The sequence below is a fragment of the Ammodytes marinus genome (assembly GCF_949987685.1).
Source record: "Ammodytes marinus genome assembly, chromosome: 12".
Taxonomy (NCBI): Eukaryota; Metazoa; Chordata; class Actinopteri; order Uranoscopiformes; family Ammodytidae; genus Ammodytes; species Ammodytes marinus.
Window position 1 is genome coordinate 10797222 of NC_137216.1, and position 15148 is coordinate 10812369.

The 15148-nt window shown below is 39.4% G+C and overlaps 1 protein-coding gene across 1 annotated transcript in view; it reads left to right on the plus strand.

The window, feature by feature from the left end:
- Nucleotides 1–15148, plus strand: part of dpp10 (dipeptidyl peptidase like 10) — a gene marked incomplete at its 5' end in the record, with an annotated part of 93254 nt that overhangs the window by 38909 nt on the left and 39197 nt on the right. Inside the window, 2 exons of the mRNA XM_080037577.1 lie at nt 11354–11448; nt 11580–11654. Coding sequence (XP_079893703.1) covers nt 11354–11448; nt 11580–11654 — 170 coding nt within the window. The remainder of the gene's footprint in view (nt 1–11353; nt 11449–11579; nt 11655–15148) is intronic.

A 15148-nucleotide genomic window follows, 5' to 3' on the forward strand; every position in this document is an offset into this window, starting at 1 on the left:
CTGGACCTTTAGAAGAGGACTCTGCTCCCCTAAGGTAGAAAAAAGAAATCCCTCTCTGTCAAGAGAAACTTGTTTTATGTTGCCCGGATTTGGCGCTGACATTGTTTTAGATGATGGTGACTGTAGGGAGGAGGAGAACGCTGTGAAACCAAGGAGAGAAGGGATTATGATGAAAACTACACTTTGCAGATATTCCTGATAGGGATTTTCTTTCTCTCACATACACTCAGAAAATAATTGAATGTTTCATAAGCATATGTAGGGGATAATAGGGTTGAATCAGCTTTTACATCTGATGTTTTTGCGGACACTTTAAAGTGTATTTGTTTCAAGTAATAGTTTCTATATATACCTTAGGTTGTGTCTTACCCACAACAATTAAAACAAGTTATACAATTATCATGTTTTTAGAACAATGATGAACGATCAAGCTTGTGCTATGGTATAACTTGAACAAAAGGCGGGTTCAAATGAACATGGGGATGATTGAGACCCTTGTTGTAATTAGTGTAATTAGCACCGTCAAATGCTGATCTAGAAATTGGACAACACAAAACTATTTGGAACTGATCATTTTGAACTGGCACATCTTTCCCGACAGCTTTCATTTTGTCAAAACGGTTTCATACAGTGGCTCTGATCTACAATTATGCTAGGCTTATGGACTTGTTATTTTTATCTTAAATTACTGACCTAAATTAACATGACACAATGTCCAAAACGTTTTTTTTTTCGTATTTTTTATTTATTATAAGATACATTTGAGAAATTTGCTTTGAATGACAAAAATCGTGTTCTCTCCAGGCGATTGTGTCTGTGATTGCCTTTGTTATGTGAAATACAGCTTTTTAATTGGTGGTCACTTTTTTTTTTACCTTGATGCCAATAGGTTATCTCACTGGCTCGACCCACCCTATTCTCCCCTACCCAGAGCAGTAGGGTGTGTGTAGCTAAACAAATGTAAAACCTGCAGTATGTGCTGGGAACAGAGAATAGGAAGGAGGCTCTTGGAAGCAGCACTCCGTCTTCTGACCCATAAATAATCTGTAGTTATGATGAAAATAAGCATGTCATCATTAGCATGCTGTGTCTGTAAGAATTCAAAACAAGTGGAGAAGAAATTAGCTATTAGCTTCTGGTGGACGAAGTCAATTGCAAACTAATGCTGGGCCATGAACGTTGCGGTAATTTGTTTCTAAATGTTTCCCGTGGACTGTACTACTGTAGATATTATTACACCAGCACAGTAGTGTGTTCGTGCTGAAAAGACACACACACACACACACACACACACACACACACAACCCCCTACAAGTCAATTAGAACAGCTCGGAATGGGCTTGTTAAATAAGGCACGGTAATTAATTAAATCTCTTTTATTGATGATGTTCTAAAAGGTTCATGCTGCAGAGGAGGTGTTGTGCTAATCTATATCCTAATCTTCTAATCTAATCAGAGACGCTGCTCCTTTATTTCTCTGGTGGACCAAAAATAAATGAATACATTGAGTCAGAGGCTAGAGGGATTGCAGGGGGGTGCTCTAATATAAGGCGCCTGTCTGCTCATATTTCGTCAATCAAAGTATATTGGAAGAATCTATGGCCACTAGTGCTGAGATACTGACAGATATCTGAAATTTGCGTCGGCATTGTACTGTAATGTGGCATTGCACTGTTTCTATTATGGATTTGTTTGTGAATTTCCCATCTAAACCTAATATTGTCGATACATTAAAGTGAATGGGATGCGAGTATGAATCTCCCGTTTCAGCTTAATGCTGCAAGCCACTAAAAACACAAGAAGTAATGTCCTCAATTAAACTACAGGAACTAAAAATCCCTATTGTACATTCCTGTTTATGGCCCACTGCGTCTCAAGAATCCCGATGATTCAGCAAATTGGTGATATAAAGGATTAAAATGGCTAAACGGTGCTGAGTAAAATCCAGTACAGCAGCTGTTCTGGAGCTCTTTGATTGTATCACACAATCTTCCTCAGCAGATGGGGTTTGATTAGTCTTGGGGAATTGTAGATGCTCCAAAGTCCAGTTCTCTGAGCACTTTAAGCACTCTAGACTGCTAATTTTCTTTATTAAAAATGAATTAGTCACCTTGGAAACAACAGCTGCCATAAACATATCTCCTTTTAAGAGTTGAAAAGATACGATCAAGAGTTGATCTTTTGAACATAGCTATTTGAGAAAACTCTACTGGTACATTGTGTAATATAGGAGTATGTTGGCGTTATCTAGTGAACGTTCTAAATTGCAACACTCCCTATATTTTCCCCTCCGATTCAGAGAATTTACAGAAGCTACAGTGGCCTTTGAAGGACAAGAAGCTATTTACTAAAGATGGCATTATACACCACTGCCTCAAGTCTTTCCACAATATCAAGTGACGAGGTGAAGATGTATGTAGTTATTTATTCTATAGTACTTATTCTTCGTTTTCCAACAGGTGTGTTTCCCGATGACACCCACAGTTTACAGACAAACGTATAAGGCCGTTAAGTTTGTCCATTCTGTACTACTGTAGAAACATGGCGGTGCAACATGGCGGCATGCCCTGCTCTTATGAACGAACTGAAGTGTAACTAAAAGATTGTTGTGAAACGTAGGGGTTCTTGTAGGGGTAAAAGACCATTTTACCTTGGCTCGATTAAAGTCAAAACTAATTTGATGCGTTGATTGACTACACAGTAGTTTTATCAGTGTTTTGCACAAACTAATGTTCATAAACTGATTCAGAGGAAAGGCCACAGTTGATTGGTGCTTGTTGAAATTACTCTATATCGTTGCACTAAATGAGCTCTTATGCCCAGTACGAATTAAAACCTTGAACATCCTCAACCAAAATCCTACCAAGTGTGTTTTACAATTTACTTTGTTAACTGTGGTCTAATCCAAAATAAATATATGGTTTAGTTGCTATTTTATATACTGTTATTCCATTTTCAATGTATAGCCCAGCGGTTTTTTCTGATTACTCAATGTCTGGTTGTACCAACAGAAGGCTGCCAATCTCAGTATCCCTGTACATGTGCTGCAAGTTCTGATAAAAAAGTGATCCTGATTCTGCATTTCTGTTTCATCAACAAGAAAGCAGTCACCCACAGATGCCATTTTCTAATGAACCACTTTTTCTCTAGCAAGTTCATCTGGCACTGAATCCCTCACACTGCAGCACATGCTTCCATATTATTTACTGTCAGCAGCGGCAGCACCGAACGCTCGTGTTCTATCTTTAACAAGTTGGCTTTGAGCTTGACCAGCTGTGACATTTGGTGGAACCTTAGGGACTCACAGACACAGAATCGAAAGCATTACGCAACCTTGGCTAAATAATTTAGTAACGTGTGCTATGAATATTACATAGTGCCCAGAGTTCGCACTTGGCCCTCAGATTCTGCACTCCATTGACTGTGTGTCCTTATCTGCCAGTAAAGGGGGCTTTCAGTTAGTCTCCAATCTGTTTTCTCATTGCTTCTAACCCTCCACCTCCCTGTACTTATGAAACTGAAGCCAGTGTAGCTGTGTGTCAATTAATCAGGATCTTTCCATATCATTTCGACCTAAAACTTAAAGGTGGAATTAGCCACTTTGCTTGTTGTGCTAACATTTTTTTGTTGTCAAAATCATTGAATATCTCCTCACGATCTGCTACCTGTATGAGTGTGTGCTGAAAGGAATTCCAGAGTAAATACACAGCCTAGGCTCTGTAAAGGGGCATGTTGCTATACTGTTGGCCAAGATTGTGTATTAACACACAGTATGGACAGGTAGTGCATCGTGAGGAAATATTCTCAGATCTCAGACAGAAACCGTTAATGTAACCGTGCGTGCATTTTTGTTGAATAAATCGGCATAGGTCGCTCACTACACCTACTCACGTCAGAGTAGTGAAGCGTGTCACTCTGCCAGCTGTTAGACTCAGGGCTATCGAGACTTATTCAAGACACATTGTACTATCTGCACAAAATAATCTAGGCACAAGACACCACTCCACATGCATTCAATATTTACTGTGTGTTGGTATCATTTCCTCAAATGATCAAAAATAGGCATATGATTAAGACATTTGACAATGTATTACTGGCTGGTATTTTTACTAATAAATGTGTTTTTCCCTTATTACTGCTTCCATGCAGTGGGCAGAATGTATCTCCTATTTCCTGACAGTTATGTGGGCTGCACGCTGGGCTGGACAGTTAAAAACATAATGAATCTGCTGTTTTCAAAGGGAAATTACAATGTGTCTCGTGGCCCACTGAGTGCAAACACAGGGAGCGAGGTATCATTACCCAGGCCTAATTTATTTCTTCATGGGGTCCTGTGTGTGGATGTGTATCTATTGTGTTTGGATAAATACTCACCTAGCAGGTGATTTTGATTTATTTATTTTTTAAAGGAACACGTTTTTCTAGTGACGTGCTGTGAGCTAATGCATCAGCAGAAATCATGCTGTGTGCGTTTTGTGTTGAAAGGGTTTTGTGGTTTGTCCTGTAATGAAAAATTGGAGGTAAGCAGGGGGGGGGGGCACAACACACAAAGCAACACACAGAGAACATAAAATACTCATCATGCAGGACCATTTGTGTGTTCTTATTTCTTAAGAATTTGGGAACAAGTATTTAAAAGGTTCAGCAGTGTCAGTAATGGATACCTGGAACAAACAGCTGCCAATGGTGTGTCATCAGAGCAGGCACGTCATTTGCTTGTCACAAACATTAAGAGATCAACTTTGGCATTAAAGGTGGAGTCAGCGATTCTAGAGAATACTTGTTGTCAAAATCACTGATTTTGTGAATCTGTGAGTCCTTACGACCTGCTACCTGTCTGTACTGTGTGTGCGCTGAAAATACATGCATTGTTAATACACAGCATAGGCTCTGTAAACAGGCATGTTGCTAGCTACAGTGGGCCCCCTTTGTTTACATTCCATTTGTTTATATACCTGTTTACTATCTAGGCTGTGTATTAACACTGGATTTGTTTTCAGAGGACACAGTATGGACCGATAGTAGATTGTTAGGAGATATTCACTGGTTTTGACAACAAGCATTCTCCAAAATCACTGACTCCACCTTTTAAATGTAACATAATGGACTTATATGAGAGACGGATGAGATGTATAAGAGAATATTATAGTCTGCATTAAGTTGGGGCGGCTGACTCAGTGGTACAACAATGCTCGCCTTCTGCCATGTTAAGGTGTCCATGTGCAAGACCCTATATTGCTGGTACAGCCTGCTGCAATCAGTGTAAACGTGTTTGCATGTTCAAATGTATTCAAACATTAAAGATACATCTTTTAACTTAATTAATCAGCTGGGTAAGTTTCATGATGATATTTTTATGTTAGAAAATGTTACCCTCGTTCACCTGCAGTCTCACCTTAAGGCATCGTGGCCCCTAGTGAATGTTGAATGCCATGAATGTTATAAAACCACTCTTATGTGACTACAAATCGATTCATACAAGTGTTCCTTTGAATGTGGCAGTGTTTTTCCTTCCAAAGCTAAAATGGTGCTGTGTATTAAGATTTTGTGCTCCCTCTAATACAAGGACACCGCTTCCCTTTCACGGCTCACTGTTCTTCTCAACACAACACTGTTAGAGTGCCGATAGCCTGTTTACAAAAATGAAGAGCAAAATCTGTTTTAATTGGTGGTGGTGAGTGATGCCTCTACCACAGACACTGATCATGTTTTTCGTCTTGACTCAACCCTCTTTCTAACTGCTAAACCAAGCTCAAAATGTCATGTTAGTCATTAAACTGCATTTTGCTTTGCGCCAGGAAAAATATCATATTTACCCGTCTTCGGATGACACAAACAAAAATCTGCAGTGGCATCATGTTGCGTGTGGGTGTGACCATTACTCAATCCACACGATTTCACCTCGGTTACCTAAGCGTGGAGGGAAAAAAGCCTGGGCGTTCCATTATTCATAGACATTACTTATACATTAGAGTCTTAGCTTGTTCTTTTTCTGCTACGAACATTTCATAATTTAAGGAGACAAGTGCAGAGAGCAGTGCACAGAGAGACCTATGGTAATGTTTAAAAGATCACAGGAATGAGTTCCTTTTTATCAGCTCTAAATATTAATTCCTCTCTCACACAAGGCGTGCACTGATTTTTACACCGCTGGACATCAAATACAAAATTACCTTTAACTTTTTAGGATTGAAAGGAAGCCATCAGAGACACATAACTTTAGAGGGAGAGTTTTGCCAGTGGTATGCTTTTTCTGTGTTATCTAATCCTTTGGGTATACTGTAAGTCAATGGGCTATTTCAAAAGCAATGCAACACAGCACATAACATAAATGAAGGTCGGCGAAAGTTCAAGCGGAAACACTGACTCATTGCAGTCTCCTCTCTGACAATTTTCTCTCTCTCTATCTCGCCCTCGCTCACCCTAGCCTGACCTATCATATTATCTATGAACCCATCACGTTTTTGGCTTTCAGATTTTAAATTAGTGCTGTCAATTGTCATCTCAGTTTAGCCTTGTTTCCACTCAGCAGCACAGTTCGGTTTGGCACTGCACGGTTCGAGAGGGCTCGGTAACCCTAGGTCTGGCTTGTGTTTCCACTACCAACAGTACCTTTACTCGGTAGGCGGGGTTTATACCCAACCTATATAGTCTATGGTTTAGAGCCGTTGATCGGTGCTGGCCACATAGCTACATAGCTATGGTGACGTCTTATCAGCGTGACACAGTGTAGCCCGCTGGTTAATTCAATAAGGAGGAAAAACGGCACATAGTAAACAAAGAGCTGCGCGCAGCCATTTTTCTCTAAACCCCAAGACTCTTCACTCTTGCCGAGGAGATTATGCACATTAGTTATCCCTCGCATGGAAATTATTATTGTGTCGACCAATAAACGGACTGCAGTGTGCAGCTCCACCCTTTTGGGAACCTTTGGGACGGCTTGGTATCCTAATGAAAGGGTGACAAAATGAGGTACGGCACGGTACAATTATTCTGGTACCCTTTCCAGAATTTCGATAGTGGACACATATCACCACATACTGGCTTGGCATTATTACTTGAGCTTTTTCAATAATTCTTTGAATTCACATGTCTACAGGGAGATATTCTATCACCGTCATATGGGAATTTTCTGCAATGGCAGGATTGGGAAAAGCGCTTTTTTAATATCAGTGTACGTGTGGACATTGCCTGAATGTCCCTCTCTTTGTCTGTTTAGTTTATTTCTTGATCGTTAAACACCTCAGTTATACCTGATCAACAACTACTGTACACAAATTAAACTTTTTTTTTAAACACTATTTTATGTGACGGTCCATGCGCTAATGCAGCGGCCACATTTGATAATGGTGGATGAAAGTTTGTGGAAGTAGGGGAGACCTTTTCCTCAGGGTGCAGGGGGCTATCCAAACGCAGCACAGCAGCTGCTTGGATGAGCCAGAGGAGTTCACCGAAGACAGCTGTGCTTTGCTTCATGTCTTCATTTCATCAATTTAAGTTACTTAATAAATCCTGCCTCCAAGTGGCACTGGATAACCTCACAGACCCTTACATGACCTTTATAATCAAACCACACACACACACACACACACACACACACACACACACACACACACACACACACACACACACACACACACACACACACACACACACACACACACCTATATACACACACACACACACATACACCTATATACACTCACTCACTCACTCATTCACACACGCGCACACGCATACATATATGCACATGTCTACTGTATTCTCTAACAGACCTGTTTACAATGCCAACCAGACGAGCATAATTTGCAGAGACTGTATAAAAGGAATCCAGAGGAAGATATAATACACTTAATTCGTTTTTCCTTGTTTTTACCTGCTACTGTTTCTACCATAGAAAAAATATTCATTAATTGCTGCCACTATTTATTATTAATGAATTCCTTCCATCTGAAACCCCAAAAAGTAAGTGATAAAAAGGACTTATTTCTATTACTTCTATTCTATTATTAGTAGTCATGTGTTGCCATAGCTCCACTACTTACATGTACAGTATTGCTCAAGTGGCTTAGCACATAAGCAGTACTGCTATGATTCAATGCATATTTTATTCTGTAGATGCTTAATTCCTTGACGTTATTGTCTCTGGCTGATCTCTATGAACATATTATCCAAGGACACACTGTGTAATAAAGGCCCCAAAGAGCTTAACTCAAGTGCCACTGGTAACATCAATGTGTCAAGCAATTTTCGTTTCACCTTATTTGAGAATTCTTATTCAGAACAATCTTAGGCATGTGGTCTCTCGACAATACATTTACACACACACACACACACACACAGACACATTGCCTCTCTGAAGTGATGATTTACTTATCACTGACGGGAATGCAAGGTACACAGGCTGTCGATCATGAGGAGATATTCACTGATTTTGAAAAAAAAGTGATTTTTTTTCAACAAGCGTTCTCCAGAATTGCTGAATTAAGCCAGGTCAATATGAACAGATACTGCTAACATAGCTTATCAACACCATTGAATTGCAAGGAATGTGACCCATCATTAGAGTGTATTGCAATAATTAGACTTCCTCATCATCCTCTTCATCCAATTGTGTTATCTGATTTGAAATGATGCTGTAGCTGACTGAAAACTGTACTTTCTCTTGTAAAATGGAAACACGGTGTTTTAAAATAATTCATATAAGGCAAAAAATCTTTCCTTTGTATGGCCAGTACAAGTTTGGTTAAGAGTGTTCAATGGACTCATTTCTGTCCCTTTTTAAGTCAAGGATGAGGAACCTTTTTCAAGGGCCAATTAGATTTTTATGACATCCTTTTAGGGGCAATACTACATTATTGACCAGAACCTATGCTGAACATTTTCAGCTACTTCCTGAGGGGTTTTCTTTTGAGATATCCTGTCTCACTCACTGCTGGATGCCTGTGTTTTGCTGTCGGACAAAAACATCTATTGGTCATGAACAAAAATATTGGACAAAATGAACATTGTGGCCCGATGCTGCTGCTATATTTATGAAAGGTCAGGGGATCACCAACGTTATTACAATCCATCCTCGGGTAGACAAACATTTCTCTTTCACGTTGGTTGCAAAGTAATATTGTTGCGGAGAGACATCTTACTCGGAACCTAAAATGTCAACCTGCAAGTACGAAAATACGGTAGATGGGCGATCCTCATGCTCTGTCACCCTCTCCATTTCCCCAATTGTTAAGTTGTTATGACATTGCTTGCTTTACTGATTGTTTAAGCAGTTACTCATGTGTGGTTTCTATTTACCCTCACCCGAAGAGGCAAGGTTCCAACATGTTGCTGCTCAATCCTGAATATTTGGTTCACTGGAGACAATAGAATGGAATAGAACACTTTATTTGACATTATACAATGTACAACAAGATTAAAATGAGCTTCCCCTTAAGGTGCATGAAAACAATCAGCAAACAACATTCAAACATCATGCATACCAATACATGATCAGCTAAGTACATCCAAATATAAAGGGATAAAAATATATTGCACTGTTAAAGAAAGTCATTGCAAAAGGTTAGTATTAGGAGGAGGAGGAGGGGGGGGGGTTGATGATGCATTGGACAGTGTGTGTGTGTGCGTGTGTGTGCGTGTTATGGGTGGTCAGTGCAACCTGATCTGCACACTGTCCTGGGCTGGAGGCAGAGACAGGGGTACGGTCTGCCTGATGTAGGGGTGTTCTGACTCACAACTATTGATTTCCCCTACCACGATGGAGACAGTGGGTCTTTTGGAAGGGAATGAGAAGGCTTCTGACGTGGGCAGTTGTGGAGAGGCCAAGGCACCTGCTTTGATGGGGGGAGGTGGGACTTTGTATGGGTTTGAGCTGGACAATGGTAGGGGGGGTGATAAAAATCGATAAAAATTAATATACTATTATTTTTCTTTTTACATTTTTTCATACATGCTTTAATGCTGCAGCCGGTAATGTTGCCTTGCTTTAAAACCACATGCATTACAAGCCTCATATTAGAATAAACTTCAATGAAGATGGATAAGACATGGACTAAACATTTGCTTTCATTACATCATTTGCGCCTTTAAGCACAGAGTGGACTGGAGTCTCCTAACAACCTCCATTGAATTGAATTGAATTGAATTGAATTGAATCGAAGAAATTTTGTTTGAATTTAGAATCGATTTTGAATCGAATTGTGACCCCATAAATCGGAATGGAATCGAATAGTGGGATTCCAAAAGATTCACACCACTATAAAGGTGTCTTTTTAATTGATAGTAGAAACCATTTAGGACCTAGGCTAGATGATTTCAGGCACTGGTTGGTTTTTTGAATGTGTGGCTTGAGGTGTGTAGTTGGTATTCTGTCTTAAACCACTCAAACCACATGTTAGTTCAAGGTGGAAACAGGGTCTTAGTCCCTTCCAGACAGGTCGAACAGAGTGGTTGCGGGTTTCTCAGTAAAGTAAAGTTGTTAAGCTTATTCTCACTGCCTTGCCAAACCTATACTTAGATTCCTTGAACCTGCTTTTCCCCACCACTCCTAAACACCTATTCGTTTTCCAAACGTAGAGGTCTGAGTTTAGCTGTACACAGGTAGTCTTCATGGGAGGCCATGCATGACACCACAGCTTATGTGTACTCAAGCAGGCGGTTGGTAGCACTCCTGAAAACATTGGCGTAGTCTGTAGTGTAACAATGATCACTAACAGTAATAGTTGCTGTTTTGTAACGTGTGAATGTGTACATCTGCAGGCATACACTTAAGATTGCCAGTATGTGTGCATGCTTTTGTGTTGACACTTTATTATTGTATGTGAAAATCCCCCATACCTATGCATTTGAGGTTGACAATGTTCTGGGAATGTTTGGCTCTGTCAAAAAGCCAACAATGCTGTCACGTCCAAAGCAATCCAGCTCTGTACAAAAGATGTTTTCCCGGCGTTGCCTCATAATGCTTTTACCATCAATACAGAGCATTCTTTCTTACCTAGAAGACAAGAAAACATAAGCCTTATATTTGTGTTTTTTTGTCTGGCCGTGAAATCTCACTTTAGATTGTCACAGTAAATCACATTACATTATAGTCGCACAAACTCGAGTCTGTCTGGCTGTCGGCTGCAATTGTCACTGTTATTTCATCCCCGCAAACAATGAGACTTAGAAAGTATTTATTTTTTTGATGGCATCTTTTGCAATTCTACAGTAAATAGAGTCGGGGCTCTCTGCTTGAATGCCCGTTGAAGTTTTTTCTCTGTGCGGTGTCTTTTCGGGGACAGCTTTCAAAATTCAATTTGGTTCACAAATATGCTTTTTTTCCCTTTGTTCCCTCTGTCTCTATACACAGCCTCGGAAGTCATCTACAGAAACAGCGACGGCCACGTGATCAAGTTCAACATCCTCACAAATGAGACGGAGATGGTCCTGACAAACTCAACCTTTGTAAGTAATATAATCTGTTATACTGTCAATTATATTATTGTTAGTGATGTATCATTATATAAATGCTGACATAATGGTTATCATTGTACACACTTTTTACCTCTGTCTTTCTTTCCTTACAATTCTACTAGGTAAATTTCAATGTGGCAAAGTATTCAGTCTCCCCTGATCTGAAGTATGTTCTCTTCGCCTATGATGTCAAACAGGTACGTTTCTTAATGCCTGTGATCTGAATGGCATTTTTCCCCCCCTTTTTCTTTTAAGATGATTTTTTTGGCATTTTTATGCTTTATTAGACAGTTTGAAGAGACAGAGATGAAATGGCGTAGAGAGGAGAATGACGTGCAGAGAACGACCACAGGCCAGATTCGAAAAACCTGTGGTCTGCTGCTTCTGAGGACTGAGCCTCAATGTGGGAGGGGGAGGGGGGGGATGCTCTTAGAACTACACCACCAATCTTTGTAGTGAGATCTCCACTCGTTCTTGCATTTGAATGGATTATGTAATGGAGTGCACAGGTGCTTCTCGAGAAATATGTTGTTTTTATTTGATTTCATACCTATAATGCCTGTAAAACACAGTGTATTGTAGTTAAAACACACAGCTTGCCTAATTGTGCTCCGCGGGCTGAAGTGTGAATGATACGTTTGCCTGTGGTGGAAAAAAAAGTCTCCACTCTGGTAAAAGCAGAAATACAACAATGTAAAAGTCCCTGATGCGAAATTATAGAAGTAGTCATGCGGAATACCACATTTGAATCACTCACTAAATTATGAAATATAACAATATATAATTGGATTACAATTAATAATGCAAGAGTGTGTTTATGACCGATGTAATCAGTTTATTCAAGTGTATGAGGGGGGTAAGAAACAAAGCAGAATGGCTTAAGATGAGATCCACAGAATCTCTTGGGAAACTTTTAGAGGAAGACGAATCACAGTGTTACTGTAGGCTATGTCTATGTCTATGCCTGTTACAGGAAAATTGTGAGCACTTGTCTGTGATCAGTGCCTCGATGATCAGTTTCACTTTAGGTTTTAATGAAAGCTGATAGAGGTGGCAAACTGACGGCTTTGTGCGAAAAATGCGTCATGTTGGTCTTTGAGAAAAATTATCTCAACTTGTGATATTAAAAGCAGCCCAGCTTACATTCCATTGTCATGTACTCAAATCTTGTATTTTACTTAATTGGACAAAATGACATTCCATTGTAAAGACTCGTGCTCAAATACTTTGCATTGTTAAAAAAAAAATCTTCACCATATCCTTCGAGTGCTTGATGTATTTTTATGATGGCTCGGGTCAGGGGGTTATTAAAAATGCTATTGTGGCCCATGTGCGACTGGCAGATCACATTCATTCACTAATATGGCGGCGGGGCAAGCTTGAGACGTAATTACCAGCTTTCCATCATAAAAGAGTAGATTCAAAATGAGATATGCAAATGAGACCCTCCACTATGGTAGGGATCAACGCTGAGGATTAAGGACGAGGCGATTAATCAGAACTGATTTACATATTTTGCATGAAGGGTTAGACTCACAATATGAAACAATAGGGCCAATATAAGCCCCGAGCGGAGTTTATTTTAAGAACAAAGTTATGTTGAAAGGAGAATATAGTTCAAGTGTCACTGTTGGTTTGTTTTTAATCTAGTTTTCAAAGAGGTCTTTGAAAGCTCTAATAATTACATCAGGCTTGTGATATGGTAATGTGTAAATACTACCAGAAGATATTTTCAGGATGAATCTGTTTAGCAATAAGAACAAATACAAGTGCACTTTTACCTAGGATATTTGAGACTTAGGTTTAGAGCCAGAGTTTGGACATTGCATCTACGGGGAACATGAATGTGTTTGGCAACTTTCACGGCAATACATGTAACAGTTTTTCTTTTATTTATTTCTTACAGCCTTAAACTGCACAGTTCCATTATATTGTGTGATTTGGGCCTTGTGATTTTATAGTTGATGTTCGTAGCCTGAAAAGACAGCTCTGGCTTCTACAATATATCACTTTCGATGTTGTGGAATAGACTCACCCATTCTTATGTATGTGTTCAAGTACACTATCTGCGTTTTGTTGTCGACCTAGCGGCATGATGTCAAACAAACAAACACACAGCCTTGGGCTTGATATCAGTGTGATGAAAAGTAATAACAGGAGTTGTTCTCTGAAAAGTAAATTACTTTTAGAATAGTTTCGTCTCTGGTGCCCTTAATTAAATAAAAATGTCATTAACGCTGTGTGCTCAATTTCAGCACCTTGGTAGAGGTGTGACAGAGTTGATTTTTGTTTTGTTCTTGATTCTACATACTATTTACATGTTCCACATAGATTCCATATAGCTTAATTGTTCTGGTGCACAGTAGGGTTGTCACTATACTAGAATGTCAACCTCGATACCGGCACTCATGAAGATACTCGATAATCGATAAATCTTTTGATTCCGTGGGTGGGAATATGACCAATTTTTTTTTAATAAAGATAAGAACTATACAAACTATTTCTAAGTTGTCAGAATGCAGTGCATAATTTAGCTACACCTGTACGCAAAGGTGTATGACTGTTTAGGTGGACTCACTGCCCTGAATTTTCTTGGCAATTTGCGAATTGCTCCAAACAAAAGCAGATGTATTTAGCTACGACCCTGTATATTTTTGTTTATGTTGTTCATAACTGAACTTTAACTTAGAAATCAGTCAGATGTAATATACAAAGTGTATTCATGACTGGCGTTACAAAGCGTAAAATATTATTTTCCTTAGTAATGTAGCTTAGCCTGGCAACGTAGCTACATGACTTTGATCTTATTAAATGGGGTAAGCTTTCAAGTCAAGCACTGATTCGGCACAAACTGTACCTTGTGCACTGTCCCAGTAGACATGTCAGGGACCTTTCGCACCCAAAATGAGAGTCCTTATACCCCTTTACAATCAAGTCCCCAAAACAGAGAGAATATGACCATTAATATGCTTTAACAGAAAATGTATTTGTGTTTTTTTGGTAGCCCTCTCACTGAAAACCTGGTAAACTCATTTCCTGCTTCCAGCCAGTGCACACTGGGATACATTCCAGCCCTCTTAACGATTATGCCTAACATAAAGACCCTTACTGTATGAATATTTGAGAATCTAAAACGATTTGAATTTTTACTGTTCACAGGTTTAATTTGAGCTCTGTGACTAATGATGAAAAAAGCAACTGTAAATTAAAACAGTTTGAACTCACTTTGTACAATTTGTTCTTTATTATATCTGAGAATAGTGGTGAATATGCAGAGCTGAATGACTTTTGTGATCACACAGGAGAGTGTCGTCAAATGTTTATTTTTGATTCTGTAGCCTACAGCCAGCGTGGATGTTGCTGACAGCAGACAAACAGTGTGTATCTCTTGTATGGCCGAGGCTTAGCCAGAAATACAAATGAAGGCAAAATGTGCTGAATGTTTAATCCTTCAAAGCAACACAAGGGATGGACAAAAGCCTTGTGGCTGTGAAACATTTGGTCAAAACTGGCATAGGCACAAAGACAGCATGTGCAAACTCATAGCCCTGATGCAGTAATTCAACTGTAAGAACCCATACTTAAACAGTTTTAACAGTAAGCAATGCTATAAATGACTTGAGGGCGCACTTGGGTTTGCCTACATAGTACAAGCCATATGGACATACAGTATAATAACATAATCTTTATT